The 16,421-nt window shown below is 39.0% G+C and overlaps 1 protein-coding gene across 1 annotated transcript in view; it reads right to left on the minus strand.

Annotated features, from left to right (window-relative positions):
* The window catches only part of TRAM1 (translocation associated membrane protein 1), a 28,615-nt gene that overhangs the window by 11,660 nt on the left and 534 nt on the right, over positions 1-16,421 (minus strand). The window contains exons 2-6 of the mRNA XM_068525793.1: positions 8,964-9,027; positions 7,355-7,476; positions 7,123-7,239; positions 5,662-5,720; positions 3,892-3,976 (exon numbers count right to left, since the gene is read on the minus strand). Coding sequence (XP_068381894.1) covers positions 3,892-3,976; positions 5,662-5,720; positions 7,123-7,239; positions 7,355-7,476; positions 8,964-9,027 — 447 coding nt within the window. The remainder of the gene's footprint in view (positions 1-3,891; positions 3,977-5,661; positions 5,721-7,122; positions 7,240-7,354; positions 7,477-8,963; positions 9,028-16,421) is intronic.

Consider the following 16,421-nt stretch of genomic DNA (forward strand, 5'->3'; position numbering starts at 1 on the left):
AGCCCTGCCTTTCCGACAGCAGACCAGATGAGTCAATAATGGAAAGTAAACTACCATCACAGCTTCCATCTTCACAACCATCAAATGCCTAGCAAGAGCTTTTACAATAGTCTCTTCAACTTTCAAAAGGACAGAGTATTAAGAAACCTTTTTCTAAGTAACAGAAACTTCAGCCTTATACAAACTGACCAATGTCTCTAAAGCAATGTCTGCACACTCAAAGCCTAACCAGAGACAGTGTGTCAAAATAAATGAGTGCAGGAAGGAGCCCACCACAAGAAGTGGTGGAGAACGTAAGCTAAAGGCATTCCCATATTAACAATACAAAGGTAATGTGCATGATGCAGCGTGACTTTTAAAATGAGAAATTTTATCTAGATTTCATTTAGAAAATGGCTGCTTTCAGACTCCTCTGACATTCTTCAATCCTCATGGGGTTACAGCCACTCTGGGGCTTACAAGTCTATGGCCAACAATAAAGACCTTGCCCAGCACCAGGGTCTCTGGGGCCTACACGTTTCCCTGGGGTGTGGGGCTCAGGGAGAACAGAGAAGGCTGGGTGAAGTGTTGGCACATATCAGTTCACTGGCCACGTTAGGTTTCAATTAGGGAGTCAGTAAGCCATCCATGGGCAGTTCATCACTGTTCTAGAATCTAGAGTCCAGATGAATATAAACATGGCTGAGAAAAGGCGATTTTGGTTTTTCAAGACATTTTCACACATCGTCCTATGATTTTGTTACCAGGAGCCAGAAATGAGGTTTTGTGTATTTGTTTGTTTAAGGATTAGCAAATTTTTTTTATACTTGAATGAAAAAAATATATAATGAAACTGAATTATTAGAAAAGCATTGCCAAGTTCGCATCTATATTTAATGCTAACGTTCAAGTAGTTTATATAAGGATGAAGTCACAGAGTGATGACTTAAAATTCTGATAGCTTCATTTTTCATGGAAAATCTAATAAACATAGTACACTTAAATCAAAACAAATTCTAAAATTATAAATAACTTCAGGTGACATTTTTGGTTGTTATTCCAACATGTTTTTATTAAAAAGGTCAGCCATATACTTTAGTAAACTTCTGTTTTTTAAAGAAAATGCTTTTCTTAACTACACTGTACTAAAAAATTAACTTTAAACTGAATATCTCATATATGCCCAAATATAAGGCAAAGATTTGCCCCTAAACAACAGATGGTGCTGTCTCATCTGTAAATTTTTTCAAAGCTCTCATACTACAGGGATCTGTATCAATTACTTTATTCTGAACAATAAATAAATGTTTGGGTAAGATACATAGCCTGAGAAACCTCAATCAATGTCACTTCTAAATGCTTAGAGAGGTGTAGTGGAGGAATCAGTAAGACAGAGGTAATGATGTACTCTGGAAAAACTGACTTAGATGAGTCAAAGAGTAGCTCTAGTGATGAAGGACAGATGTTAACAACAAAGTTGAAGGGTGAACATAACCCTCATGAAGTGGGAAAAAGCATTTTTCTAATTTAATATACTTTATATGATATACAATTATATGTATGGATAATTAAACCAAATAAACTGATATTAGAAATAAAACATTTGGCTATTTCATCCACACTTCCCTGAAACTTCATATATTCAAGTTGGCTAAAAAATTACATTTTGAATCCTGTTATGGGCAAAAAGAGAGGACTATTTGTACTGAAACATACATATTACATGTAGTTATAATATCCTTCTTAAAAGAAACTGAGTTATTTTTGACGAGCACACGTCTTGAACTGCTCCTGTGTTCCTTTCTTCATTTCTCTGTAGGATCTGTTCAAAACAATCACTGTACTAGTTTTTTCCAGTAAAGAGTTCTTCCAAAAATAATTTTTATAGAGTAAATTTTAAGAAACTGTTTAACACATATGCAGCTGTTACTTTCAAATTATGTTAATTACTTGCAACAGTTACTTTCGACTGTCATATGTAGGTGTTAAAAATAGTTTCAGTTAAATTCTAAGTTATGCAAATTATTCCATAAAAATTAGATTGCATTTCTGGAGAAATGCCATCTGGCAGGAATAGATAAGAAAAGAGCTTTGAGAATGAAAATGAACAATTACTTTGAAATGTCCCTCTCTACTTACATGGTCAATGAACAAGATATAGACATATGAATTAATAATGAAACCCAGAGGTATTATGTCCACAGGTATAAAAAGTACACGAAGAAAGCTTTAAATATTGGGACCATGGTATTAAGACATCAAGGAACTATGATGGTCTCAGCAGTGTTTTGCAGAACCTTCTGTAATGATGGACATGTTCTCTATCTCTGATCCAAGATGGCAGACAGTGAAGCCATGTGTGGTGAATGGGCACTTGTAATCGGGCTAGTGTGACCAAGAAAGTGAATTTTGTTTTTTCTTAGTTAATTTAAATGTGGCTTGTGGCTACTAATTTGGACAGTGCAGCTATGGGACATGTATGGTTCACAGTAGGTGCTTACTGAATATGGAAGCGTTATTGGAAACTGTGAGCCTAAGAATTTTACCTTAAGACAGTTCTAAGTCAAAGGTTTTATGCACCTTCACCCGAATCCTTACAATCAACTTAACTGGAAAAACATTCTACTTTACACGGCCTAATTTGGTGTTGTTTTCTAATCGTGGCAGACAACATCCATGATGACAGACACACAGGACACGAAAAGTCACAGACACAACACAATAATAAATCAAGTGCCTATACTCATGAATTAACTATTTAGAGTATATATAGAAATAAGTGTTTGTGGCTTTTGAGAAGGCAGAGGAAAAATGGTTGCTGGATGGGTTGGTTCCTCTGCTATTTTGGAAAGCTTCTCAAAGTAAGGGGATTTTAAAAACAGTGTTTTAAACATGGAAAAATGTGAACTACATACAACAAGCAGACAGTATAACGAATCCCCAGGTACCTATCACCCAACTTCGCAGTTGTTAACTTGTGATCAGACTTCTTTTATGCACAGCCCTACCCACGTCTCAGTTCATATATAGGGATAGTTAAACAATCTCTCCCCAAAAAAGAGAACAAAAGTGCTTGATTAATTTATCAGAGGGAAAAGGTATTCCAGAAAAAAGAACTGATGTGTTGGGATTATAAAATTAGAGAATGTCAGTGTGAATGAGGCATAAGGACAGAGCGGAAGAAAAAGGGACCAGGGGAGGGGGCACAGACAGGAGAAACCCTTAGAGCACAGGTGAGCAGCTTTATTTTAGTTTAAAGCAACAGGGAGCTAGTAGAGTTTTTAGAGGAGAAAGAGTTAAATAAAGGAAATAAAGTTTACTTTGTGACGTCACAGAAGCCTGACTTCAGACATACTGAGGGTAAAACTACACAAGGAGGCTACTGCAGTGCTCCAGTGGTTTACTCATTGTTCAAACAAAACAAACAAACATCTTTCCCACCTATTTCACCAGGAAAAAATTCAAGGTGAATATTTAACTATGGTTTACTTTTCTCAATACTGAATTTTTCTTTGGGACTTATACAGTAGCATTTAGTTGTACAATAATCTAATTAATCCTTTTGGTCTCGCTTGTGAAACTGCTAAGAATATCAGTAACACAAAACTAACATTACATTGCAAAATTTGTTTAAATTTTAATTTATTTTAAATTACCACTAACATAATTTTAAAATGAGAAACTAACATGTCAAATGTAAAATCCCCCTCTAAGTTAAAATGACTGAAGGTTTCTTCAATAAATACTTAAGGATACTTAGCCTCTGTGGAAAGGGGAGAGGTGAGAGAATAGTGGGGGGAGAGTTGAGGTGAGAGGGAGGTTAGAGACATGAGGAAATAATTTTAAAAAGACTTCCAAAAAAGGCAAAAAAAGGCAAAAGACAATTTTTAAAATTATAAAACCCCTGCTTACTTTTTTGGTTTTCTGGAAGTAGAGTTCAGGAAAAGCATGAAACCAGTATGCCAACTGTGATATGTAGAAAAACTTCATTTGAAATCTGTACCAACACAAGAAAGTAAAAAATACCTTTTAAAGCATACCATTTTTAAAGAATAAAGTACAAACAAACACTGGAAATCAGGATGTACTAAGTAGCCACCTTTGCATTATCACTTCAGGTCCCCTCACGATACTCCATGTACCGTACTCTCCAACAGCCACTTCCCCCGGCCCCCCGGTCCCCCAGCATCAGTCAGCTCCTCTGGATTAAACAGCAGAAGCAGAGACATGATCTACAGAACACTGTGAACATGCAAGCGAGCTGCGAGGAAACAGAGCCCCTTGTCTATTAGTTACTTAATACTGAAGAGTATGCCTGTCAGCTACTGAAAACATAACGGACCATGACTCTAAGGGAATCAAATCACAGATCGGTAAGGTTTCGTCAAAAGGGAAGTGGGAAGAGCAAACAAGATGGATAGAAAAGAGAAGGCACACAGATTAACCAGCACCTGAAACCGGGATAATCCCAATTTCAAACAATCCCTGGATTTTTTCTTAGGGAAATATGGTAACTCTACCAGGTTGAGACACTGAGAGCCCCCAATAAATGGAGGCAAACCAGGATTCCAGAGAAGAATAAATAAGGCACTGACGGACTCCCCAGGAGACGTATCATATTCAGTCTAGAATCCAGTCTCCTCCTCACATCACACCCCTCCAGATCTTCCGCTTTCTCTCTGTTCTCCCTCCCCCTCTCCTCCAGAGGTCTAAAGCAGAAAACACAAAGCGAATCTGAATAACTCCAGGGGGGTGGGGAGGGGGAGAAGATACAGTTCCACATAAACATGATGTTTATATCGCCAGTTTACACAAGTGCATTGAATTAACAATTTTTAAAAGTTAGAATGGCTCAGCAGAGCATGGTAATATTGCAGGGTCATGTTATATTCCCTTCATACTTTTTCACCAATCCTCACATCACAACACATTTATTGACTACTTTCTACCTGATAAGCACCTACAGCCTGGCACAGCAAAGGATATAAAAAGAGACAGTTTTTCTTGCTGTCAAGGCACATATAGCCTTGGTGGGCACGGGCACAATTTAAGACTTACATAAATGAGACAAATACAGAACAGCCAAGACAATGTATAGATAAACAGAAAATACTGCACACCAAAATGACAAATTCAGGAAAGCAGAAGCCAATATAGGCTAAAGGAGCAAGGAAAATATGGAATAGATGTTCTAGAGCTGGGCTTGAAGAATGAATAACTTAGCTGGCTGACTTTGCAACCCCTGAGCTTCTTACAGCACTGTACAGAAACCCTGGGGGCCAGAAAAATAAAAAAGAAACAGTCCCTACCCTCAGGCTTTTAGTGTAAGAGAGTAAGAAATGGAAGGAGTGAAAAGAGACTGGGGCAAAGAAAAGGAGCAAAAGTATGTAGAAGACGGAGCAGTGATGAGGAGAAGCGTTAGGGAAAAGAAAGGGAAGACAGAGGACTAAATTAGAATTACTGTTAAAATCAGTCTTCTCAAGGTAACAAACATGCCGGCAAGATTATATACATGAAAAAAGCACACAGGAATTTTTTGTCCTTACGGCAGTGAGACTGCCAAAGACATATCTATTGTTTGAATTTCCCTAAGGTCCTAAAGAGAATAACAAGAACAAATCCTGCTTAAAAGTGACATGACCATGGTCCTTAACTAAGAAAAACCTGCTGAAAATGACTTACGTCATCAGGTTATGGGGATAAGCTCTCCACAAGATAGTTGGGTCTGAGATATAGTTTTCCTAAGAGAGAAGATACAAAAATTAGCCTAATGAGCATGGAAACGTCTTAGAAAATAAGACAGTATTTTCATTCCTTGCACATTTACATCTCTCCACCTCAAGTTCCACTGAAGTCCAACCTTTTAGATGTTTCAGTTATTTTCCATTCAGTCCAACTGCTTACTTTAGTGAAGTGAAAATCAATATGAGTGACTTGAAGTCAAATAAGACATAATTCCTGGCTTTCGAAATTCTTTCAATCCAGTAGAGTAAAAAAGACACGTATGCAAACAAATATAACACAACCAAAAAACAGTGATGGCGCATAACAGAGTTACAACAGCCACTGGAGGGATGAATTCTGTCCTGGATAATCAAGGAAACGGTTCAGAAAGAGGTGGTGCCTGACAGGAGACAGACGAGCAAGGTGTTGCCAAGTTTTACAGGATTATGTCCACATAGTAACCATGTCTTTTTCTTAGATAACCAGATCTATTTAGTGAGAATTACTGCATATGTATATATAAAAAAAAAACCTGAAGCAACTTATCCTTAATATTTTCCCACGGAAGTTCAACACTTATACGTTTTTTAAAAAATGTATAAGATAGAACTTTTGTACATCAACAATAAAAAATGTTTTTAATGTATAAGAAAGATTTTAAGCTGAACTTTAATGTATCTATAAAGTATCATTAAAGCAGCAGTTTACAAAGCAACAAGCACTGGACTGAAAGGCTGAGTTTTAGTCTATCTCCAACCATAAGTGTCATACCCTGGAAAATTCTCTTTACCTATTTATTCATCTCTAACATAGCGATTAAAAAAAAAATACTGTGTCCTGACAAACTTAAAAATATGTAAACTCTGGGGTTCATATAAACTTAAAGGACTGATATTACTAATATTAGATACTCTCTTCCCCCTCATTAGTTAGAATGGTACACTTAAAGGTTTAGATAGCCTTAATAAAAAGTTAATCAATATTTTAATTTGCTCAGAAAATACCTGGACTGTGTTTAAAGAACGAAATGACTGGAAACACTACAACTCATGTAACCCAGTGAAAGGATCACTGATAACTTACCCTTTTTGCTACTACAGAGATACCTGCAAATGACTACAAGATATGAAGACAACACTCAGATCGACTAAAAATGAGTAAGGCTTTCTGAAACATTAAACATAGTTGGCAATTTTTGCTGTATAAAAACTAACCAGAAGAGAGGCTTACTGATGAAACTTGATCTATACTAGTTCAACAGCAGAACTCCTGATCTTAGATAAGAAGAACAAGAGACGAGGAATTTTTCTAAGGTTCAGGGTTTGCTTATGAGCATTAAAAATAGGACATCAATTTCTGTTCTGGGTATATAATTAAATACTTTGAGAGGTTAAGAATTTCAGCACAGTACATACTTACAGATATGAGAATGAATGTGCCCCAAACACAAGAAAATAGGTAGAATGCACTCAGCTGACCAGATTCATTAAACTTGCTGTGTTTCGTTTTGGAAAAGTGCATTCGCCTGTTAATTTTCTAAAAATAAAAACAATCGTTAATAATTAAGATTATAAAATATATTTAATATGACTATCATAGTATGGAGAGCTAGTATTTTACAAAGTATAGATTTCTAAGATTGCATACTTACATCCAACACATATTCTTGAATTATGGCATGAATAATTATCGCCACTAGCATGTAGAAGAAAACTGTAGCCAAATCTTTGATACCATAGTAATAAAGGAACGCTGATTCAGTAGCTTGTTCTTCTGAAGGTCAAAAAGGACAGGACACACATACACAAAAATATACATAAGATTATAAAAACAGCACTTAAGTACAACATAGTTACGGAAACAAACAAGAGAAGACTAACCTAATAAATAAGTTTACAGAAACATCATGGTAATTTGCTTTTGGACACCTTCAGTCTTAGGAACAATGAAAACTGAGGAGACTATCTAGAAGTCTAAAACTTCAGAAATTATTTACAAAGACTTGACACATGTTAGTTACAGCCATTAAAGACCAGAGAACAGGGAAGGGGAGGCCACACTGAGATCCTTGGGGACTGTAAAACTGATATTACCCCAGGGATAGGGGTTAGATTATACTTAGGTTGTATTAAAAGTTATACTTAGCCCATTTGCCTGTCTTTTCAAAGAACTTTTGAAACTTTCAGCTTTCTAGCTCTACTTTCAAACTAGACACCACATTTATGATTCTGCTGGAAAAGCTGACTCAACTTTGATTTGATTTAGTTTTGAATTCTAAGCAGGAGAGACAGAGGCAACTGCTACAATTGTTTTCAATCTTTAAAAGTGCTAAGATTTTTTCAGAACAAGACTTAATCGAATACTTGTGAATTGATAAAAGAGCTTTGTTTTTTTCTGGCATACTCAAATTTCAAAACAACTTTGTGGTTCTGAGTACTGTGATATCTAAGTTACTACATCAAATATTTACAAAATGATATAACTGAACGAAAACCCAACTCCATGTTGTATAATTGATCTTACATTCTAAATGGAGAGACTCGGGGCTCTGGGCAAGTTTACCACCTGAATATGGTAATATTTTGTTAACTGAATACCCTACTCCTCACCCATGCTAGTTAATTATATTACTGTATTCAACTACAATCAACTTCCAATAACAACTTGATTTTCACATAGCATCATTCAGAAAAACTTTTCGAAATAAAACCTAAAAGCGTAGTTTGGATGTTATTACCAGATGCTTATTGACATTCTCTCTAATCAAATAACTGATAGGATGGTAGAGCACAACCAAAAAGTGAAAATAAAATGGGCTTAAGAGGGTTGTTATTACAGGTCCAAAATAGAACCCATACAAGTCAGAAAAACTGAACCTGAACATTGGGCCTTTAGAAACCTTGACTGAACAATGACACTTCAGACAAATGTAAAATGTCTATTCTTAGGATTTTCTTATGAAAAGATCAGAGGGAAGAGAAGGCAAAAAAAAAAAAAAGTTCTTCATTGGAATTTTAAGCCCATTTACAAAAATACACAATAAACATTAAACACATAAAAACTGATTTTCATACAATACATAGGGTGAAGTCAACCAAAAACATCAGATTCTGCATTACAAAATCATCAAAATAATATTCAGTCTAATCACGAAGGAGATCTGTGAAAATAATGAAGAACCTAGTGTTTATGGAAATTTCCAAGTCTGTCCTACTGAACTCTTTTACTTAACCAGAAAATTCCAAAAGAAAACTACCTACCTGTTGCAGGGAGGGTAACATTGTACTGAAGAGTAACAAAAATTATAGAAGCTTTTGCTGTTATCTAGAAAGAAAAAAAAAGAAGATCAAGTCAATTTGTGACCCTCCCCCAAACAGTAAATCGGGGGGAAAAACATTCCAAGTTCTGTCCCCACATCTAAGAACCAAGGGCACCCTAGTTCCAGCTGCACCCTGACAGGCACGACTGGGCTTCCCGATCACCAAGGAGTTGAGCTTGAAAGTTAACATAATTCAGCAGTGTAGTCTGCAGTTTAGATGGGATTGTGTAATTCACTCCTAACTTTAAGAATTCAAAAGAGATACTGCAGTTCCAGTAAACAGTGTTTGGACAAATAATGTTTCTCTACTCTAGACCTGTACAATGAACACAAAATTTCCATCAAGAAAAATTTTAAATGTAAATTAATGAAAGAAAAGGAAGCACAGTTACCATGACAAAAGGTAGATCAAAGGTAGGATCTGTGGTGTGTGTGTTAATCTCCCACACACCTGGCATAGTTACATTGTCGATAAATATTTAACTGACCTGACTACTAGCAAAAGCAAAGTGGTCAGAACAGAAAAATGGAACGCTTACTCAATATTTATAGGCACCAGGCACTGTGCTAGACAAGAAAGGATAACAAAGGAATGATATAATCCTGATGGCTAGCAACTTAGTCCAGTCTGGAAGACAGGTAAACAAATTGCTATAATACCACAGAATCAATGCCAATGTGAACTCAGGATAAACAACCAAAGCATTTTTTTTGTTTTTGCTTTCTTCCTGGGGTGAGGGATGAGGCATGTTCTGGAAAGGCTTCGCAGGCGATGTGGTGCAGAAAGCTGTCTCCTGTTGGAAAAGAAAAGTTCCCTAGGCTCACGCAGTGGGACCGAGAGGGCAGCATATGGGAGAAACAGAAGCGCAAAGGCCAAGGAGCGGTAAACAGGAGGTCAGGCATGGGCACACATCAGGAAGGGGTAGAAAGGCCTAGAAAAGTTACCAAGTGCTAGAAAGGACCTAGTTTGCTGAGCTTAGCAGTTTAGATTTTATTTTAGCCTGACCAGACAGTTTTGGGGAGGGGGAAGTTATTCGTGCTTTTCAGAAAGATCGCTGACCGGGGCACAGTGCTGGCCTCTCAAGCCCCCTCGGACCCACGCTCCACCCCACAATCAGTACCCCCTCCTGATCATGTTAACGCCACTCCCCACACCCATCCTCCCTCCACCCGCGCCCCAGAGGTCCTTCACCGATTCCCATTCTCTCCAGGATAAGAACAAACTCCACGGTCTGGCCCCTGCTTCTCCAGCCCCCGTCTGGCTACTTCTGCCCCATCCCTTGCCTCCTGCACTCCTCCCACCATAGCTCCGTGCACCCGCAGTGTTATCTAAAACACTGCTGGAAAACCTCTCCACTTCGGATCTCAGGTCAACTACACCCTTTCAAGGAAGCCTTCCCCGTCTCTTAGGATAGGTCATTTCCTTTGTTAGATTACCTCAGAGACCCGTGTTCCTTTCTTACAAAACGTATACTCTTGGCGTGATTGTATTAATCACTGCTGTCTCACCCATCAGACAGACGGTAGTCTCCATAAGAGCTGGGAGCACGTCTGTTTCTGCTCATCACTATATGCTTAGAGCCCAGCATGGAGGGTGGCACTTATCAGGCGATTGTTCAATATTACTGAACAAATATTAGATAAAATATAAATTGGAGTAAGGATGCAAGTCAAGTACGAGTTTTGCAAGAGACCCTGTGAAAAGTAATAAGGCCTGAACGAAGGCAGTAGTAGTGGGTAGAGGCGGAACTTTTGAGGCAGAATAAGGCTTGGTTAGCAGGATAGAATCAGATTATGTACTGATGCTGCAACAACTGGGTGAAAAGTAATACTACTAATAAAAATGTGGAATATACAGGAGGAACCGCAGGTCTGAGGGAAAGAAGAAATTGCGCTTTATATAAACTTAGATTTCTATGAGATATGCAGGTGGCAAGACCAACAGGTAGGTAAGGCCCACGTCTGGAGCTCTGCAAGGAGACCGGGGCTTAAGGATTTGGAAGTCTCTGTTTACAGACAGTACATGGTACATAGTCGAGGCTGTGAAAGTATATAAATCCTCTACAGAGAGTGTACAGGATTCGATGAGAAGCAGGACAACATCAGAACCACGGAGAGGGCAGAGAAAAAGGCTGGTGGCAAAATAAGAAATGATCAGAGAGGAGAGGCAGAGAGAGAAGGAAGAGAGCTAGATGCCCCAAAAGCCAAAGGGGAAACATTTCAAAAAGGTGTGGTTAATAAAGTCAAAGTTTCAATAGAGATGTGTCAGGAAAGAGTGCAGCGGACCGGACGATTTAAGAAGTCATCAGTGGTCGCAGCTTGAGTGATTCCAATGAAGAAGTGAAAGCAAAAGCCACCTCACAGTGGAGCGCAGAGCACAAGGGGAACAAAGGGGTTCCCAGCGACAGATGCCAGGTCAAGATTTATGTCGTTTCGTGATGGGAGGCACTGAGCTGGTGTGGGGGCAGTCAGCAAAGGCACCAGGGAACAGGGAGAATTTCACATGTAAGGGCATAATGGATGGAAAGATCTGGTAGGGATGAAATATAAGGATAGAGCTAAAGGTTGATCTTGAGCAGTTTTCCTCTTAGATCAGGCAGGCAGAAGGTAAAAATGATGAGATAGGTAAGTTCAATAAAAGGCAAGAAACTGAAGAAATTCCCTGTGGCGGGGGAAAACCAATGTCATCTGTTAAGCATAGTTGGGGGCTCAAACAATGAGTATTTTTATAGTTCCTTTAGGGAAAGGAGCTGGCCAGGGAAAAGTAAAAAGATCCCTGGGTATTACTTTTGTCTGAGGTCAGAAACCCTTGACTTGTAATATTATCTATCAGCAAGAGTGCATGACTTTCTCTGACAACACTGAGCAATCCACAAATGCGGAGGCACGGAAAAGGCAGACGGCAGGCTGGATCCACGGTGGGATACGTGCAGGCCAAGTAAGGAGAAAGACCAAGAGGGAAAGGGAGCTGAGGGCCTGGGGGGGAGTGTGGACAGTAGTTAAAGTCTACAGGAAGAAAAGCAAAGCAACAAGGGCCTAATACACTGGAGAAAAGGAAAGGGAACCAGGCCCCATAAAAGCCTGGACTAGGGGGAGAGCTGGCATACGAGCAGTAGAAGCGGGGAGATGAACAGCATGCAGGTTGCAGCTGAGTTCTGCTATTCTGGAAGTCAGGATCTGGAAATATGGCAGGCTTGTGAGATAAAGTCAGGGTATGGCCACCACAGGGAGTTGTTTCACTGGGTAGATACATAAAGATCACTTCCCTAGAAAAGGCAAGTAAGGCTTTTCTGTATTACATTTTGGGTCATTCACACGGATGCGTGAGAGCAGAACAATGACATGAGTTTCCAGGGTAACACTGCTTTCACGTGATTCTTTTTAATAAAGTTGACTGATTACTAAATTTTATGTTTTAATATCTTTGTTTAGATTTCATATATAAATGCACACACACTCCACATCGCTGTTTCTAATTTAGAATATGAGGTTACCACTACCATAGCTAAAAAAACTTTTAAAGTTTTTTTTTACAAATGACAAGTGAAATTCTTCAAAGATAAATTTAATATCAAATTCCCAAAGCAACAAAAATTAGATTATCCTTTAATGTTAGGCTTCCAAAGAAAATTAAAATCTGGCTTCCAGCTAGCTTAGCGTGTGACAGTAAGCAGAATAAGAAGAGGAAAAATACAAACTACACACCCTAAAAAATGTTTATAGAAAAATTTTTTAAAAAGAAGAAAAATTAAACCAGTAATCATGCTCTTAGCCATTTCTAGGAGTCCTAAGCCTCATACCATGGCCAGCACTGCTTTAGTTAAACTAATAATTACAGTTCATCAATAGTAAGACAAGTTAGCTTGGAATATAATATGCTACAGAAATATACAATGCACTCAAAATTAAAAATGAGTTTATGACAATTTTGGACATTTAAAGCACTGCTCTCCATTTATAAGAAAAATATGAGACTTATTCAGATACATCTTAAACAGGTTACCACGACTCTAATGAATTATTTAATTCTGCATTGTATAGAGTATCATGAATATCATAATATTTCTTTAGTGGTCACCAGCTGGGGCTAGGTATCTTTTCTTGTCATACAGAGATGTTAACTGTTTTGCACTTGTCAGAGGGAAGTGTGACTACTACATTGACCAGGTGTCTCAAAGATAAAGGCAATTTCTGAATATCAAATCCCACTTTCTCACCAGCTTATACAAAATTAAGTTCTTAAAAAAAAGGAGGAAAGAAAATGTTGGCATTAAGATAAGCCATCCTTAAAAATAAAACAAACCCCCAAGACTGTTCTACATAGTTGAAATTGTAAAGGTCCCCCAAACCTGGCATGGCACAAACAACCTGGACTCCTGAGTCTCTGAAAAGTAAATCCCTCCCGGAAGGAAATATTCCTCGTGGAAACCCCTAACTCCTCTTCTATATCCTCACTTTCAGAAAGTTTCCCAAGTATCTTTACATCTTTCAACTGTTAAATTTTCCTAACTCCAATATGAAGTCATTAGTTATAGACCATGATGCACAGTAGGTGGACAGAAACTGTCTGTACTAAACACATGATTTCAAAATTCACAGCAATTTTTGATAACACAAGCTTCTCTGGAAATTAAACTCTTCCATATCTCCCAAACAAACTATTGCTTTATCAACCTTATCAGTATATATAATCTCTTTAGATGCTAACTGTTAGAATTTTCTCACATAAAAATGCTGTCTTCTGTTTTTTGACTTTGATAAATACCTAAGGAATAATGAGCTACCATTTATGGTATGCCTCCCGTAAGCCACACTTTGAACTAGCCATTATAAAACTTAGTTTAATTCTCAGAGTAATCTGATGAGCCCTATTTTACAGAAAAAGAAACAAGTTCTAAGAAGTTATATGACATGCCCTAGGCCACCCAGTTAGCAAGCAGTAGAGCCCTAACTCCCTTTAGCTTCAGCGTCTATATTGATTCTTCATTTTGGCTAGTAATACAGTATCTGTTATTGCTTTGTCAATTTCACCATAAATCCTCTGACATTTCCTCAATATATTTACACAAAAGACTGAACAGTTCTGTTGCAAAAACATTAACTTCTCTATTATTCTAGCACAAATACTGTCATTCTATAACTACGTTAACGTTGAGATTCAGCAATTACTTTATTATTATTTTTAAATTAATTAATTATTTTAAAATTATTGGCTGTGTTGGGTTTTCATTGCTGCACACAGGCTTCTCATTGCAGTGGCTTCTCTTGCGTTTTGGAGCACGGGCTCTAGGCGCGCTGGCTTCAGTAGTTGTGGCACATGGGCTCAGTAGTTGTGGCTTGCGGGCTCAGCTGCTCTGCGACCTGGGGGATCTTCCTGGACCAGGGCTTGAACCCGTGTCCCCTGCATTGGCAGGCGGATTCTTAACCACTGCGCCACCAGGCAAGTCCCACAGCAATTACTTTAAAAGTCAAGTAGCAAAACTAATCCAGTGAATTTTTTCCCATAGGTAGATAACATGCTTTCAACTCCTAACACTTTAACATATGGTAAGAAAAATGTAGTACAACCTGCACAAACTTCCTTCTGTCTACTACTTCAACATTCTTTTTTGAACTGACTTTAAAAACTTCTATTTAGATCTTTGTTGTGTCTATTTAAATTGATAAATTTTACAGATGTAAAGGTGAAAATCCACTCACTGTTAAAAAATCACTGACGTGTGAGGCAAGGTATAAGTGGTGAACTTCTCTAGAAATGTGGTAAGAGAACATGAAATATTTTACATAAAAGCAACGTTATAACATTTCTAAGTGTCAGCACTTCTGATTTATATTCCATTTCATTCAACGCATTGCAAATACACCTTGCAGGTAATATTACTCCTAAATTATATCTTTAAAGACAGGGATTCTTACCACGTGCAGATGGGTTATGGCAAGCTTTACGGAACTGTTCAGTACATAGTACACACAAAAGTATTACTTCTAACACCAAAGCAGAAAGTATATACAAGTATAAAATTCAGAAACAGAGTACAAATGTTTAGCATTTGCATTTCTAATATCGTATACATTCATGTAGTGCTGTATAAACCGTGAGATGCCTTCTCACCATATCATCTGATCTCTGCAAACAATGGCTGGGAGAACAGCACAGGTGATGTTATTTCCTTATACAGAGCAGAAAAACTGAGGCTTAGCCTTGGGTCATTCAGTAGGTAAGTAGCACAGGCCCAGCCTAAATCGAACGATGTGACATATGTTAGTTCCCTTCTACCCTCCCTTTCAGGATACCTACTACCTCCTTAGCAGTGGACTAAGTGGACGTAAATGACACTATCAAGAATCAAAAAACCTGTATCTAGATCCAGAAAAACCCATTTGAAGAGAAGCAAAAAATTATTAAAATATTAAGTTACCTAATCATAACATTTAAAAAACCCACATGGGCTCCATTTAAACTATTTATTCATCTTTCGGTCACTGGCAGTCTCATTACACCAGTTTTTCTCAAGAATTCTTAATGTCACTCATTAAGCAAATATTTTGTAAGCATCTCCTAAATTTAGGCGTTGGAAATAGATTAGGAAACACCCAAAATTTCTGCCCTCACTGAGGTTACATTCCAGGAGCAGGGAGACAATAAATAAGTAAAATAATTAGTGTATTTGGTGGGGCACAGGAGCTACAGAGAAAGATTAAAAAGGGAAAGAAGATAAGGAATGGGCGTGTGTACTGGGGAGCGAGGGAAAGGAAGCCGTAGGATGTTACACGTTCACCTTGCAAAGTTTATTACCCACATTCAACAGCTGTTAAGTAAGTCATCACAATACTCGCTACGTGGGAAGAGAATTTACACACTCCTGACATTTCCATCCTCTCCTATTTCAAGAAACAAAAAGAAAATTATCCGACGCCTCGGCACTACAGAACCCCGATTTCTGTATCAGACCTTGTTTCCTTAAGGAAAGAGCAAGCGCCGGGGCAAAAAGTTCGATCACTGGTAACAATACCAGCTTGGGAGACAGGAGTTAAAACAATCGGGTGGGTACGACTTGGAGAGCCGACCCCGCGGAGATCACTCGCTGCCCCGCGGCCACCGCCCTTCCAGTGGGCAGCGGACGCCGGGCTCCGTCGGTTTCACCCCAGACTCGGTGCCGCCGCGGCTCCCGCCGCCGGCACCGGGCGCTCTCCGGCCCCCGCGGCCTGGCCAGCCGGGCGCGCCGGCCATTGCCCAGCCCGCCCACCGCCCGCAGCCAGCTCGGCGTGCAGGGGCCGCCCCCGCCGACCGCCGGCCCCTCGCCGGCTGCCACGTAACCCTTCGCGGGAACCAGGAACTGCGCGGCGCGGCCGGCGGGAGGGGGCGGCGGCGGCAGGAGGGCGGCGTGCGCGGCGGCCG

The sequence above is a fragment of the Eschrichtius robustus genome, chromosome 17 (assembly GCF_028021215.1).
Source record: "Eschrichtius robustus isolate mEscRob2 chromosome 17, mEscRob2.pri, whole genome shotgun sequence".
Lineage (NCBI taxonomy): Eukaryota > Metazoa > Chordata > Mammalia > Artiodactyla > Eschrichtiidae > Eschrichtius > Eschrichtius robustus.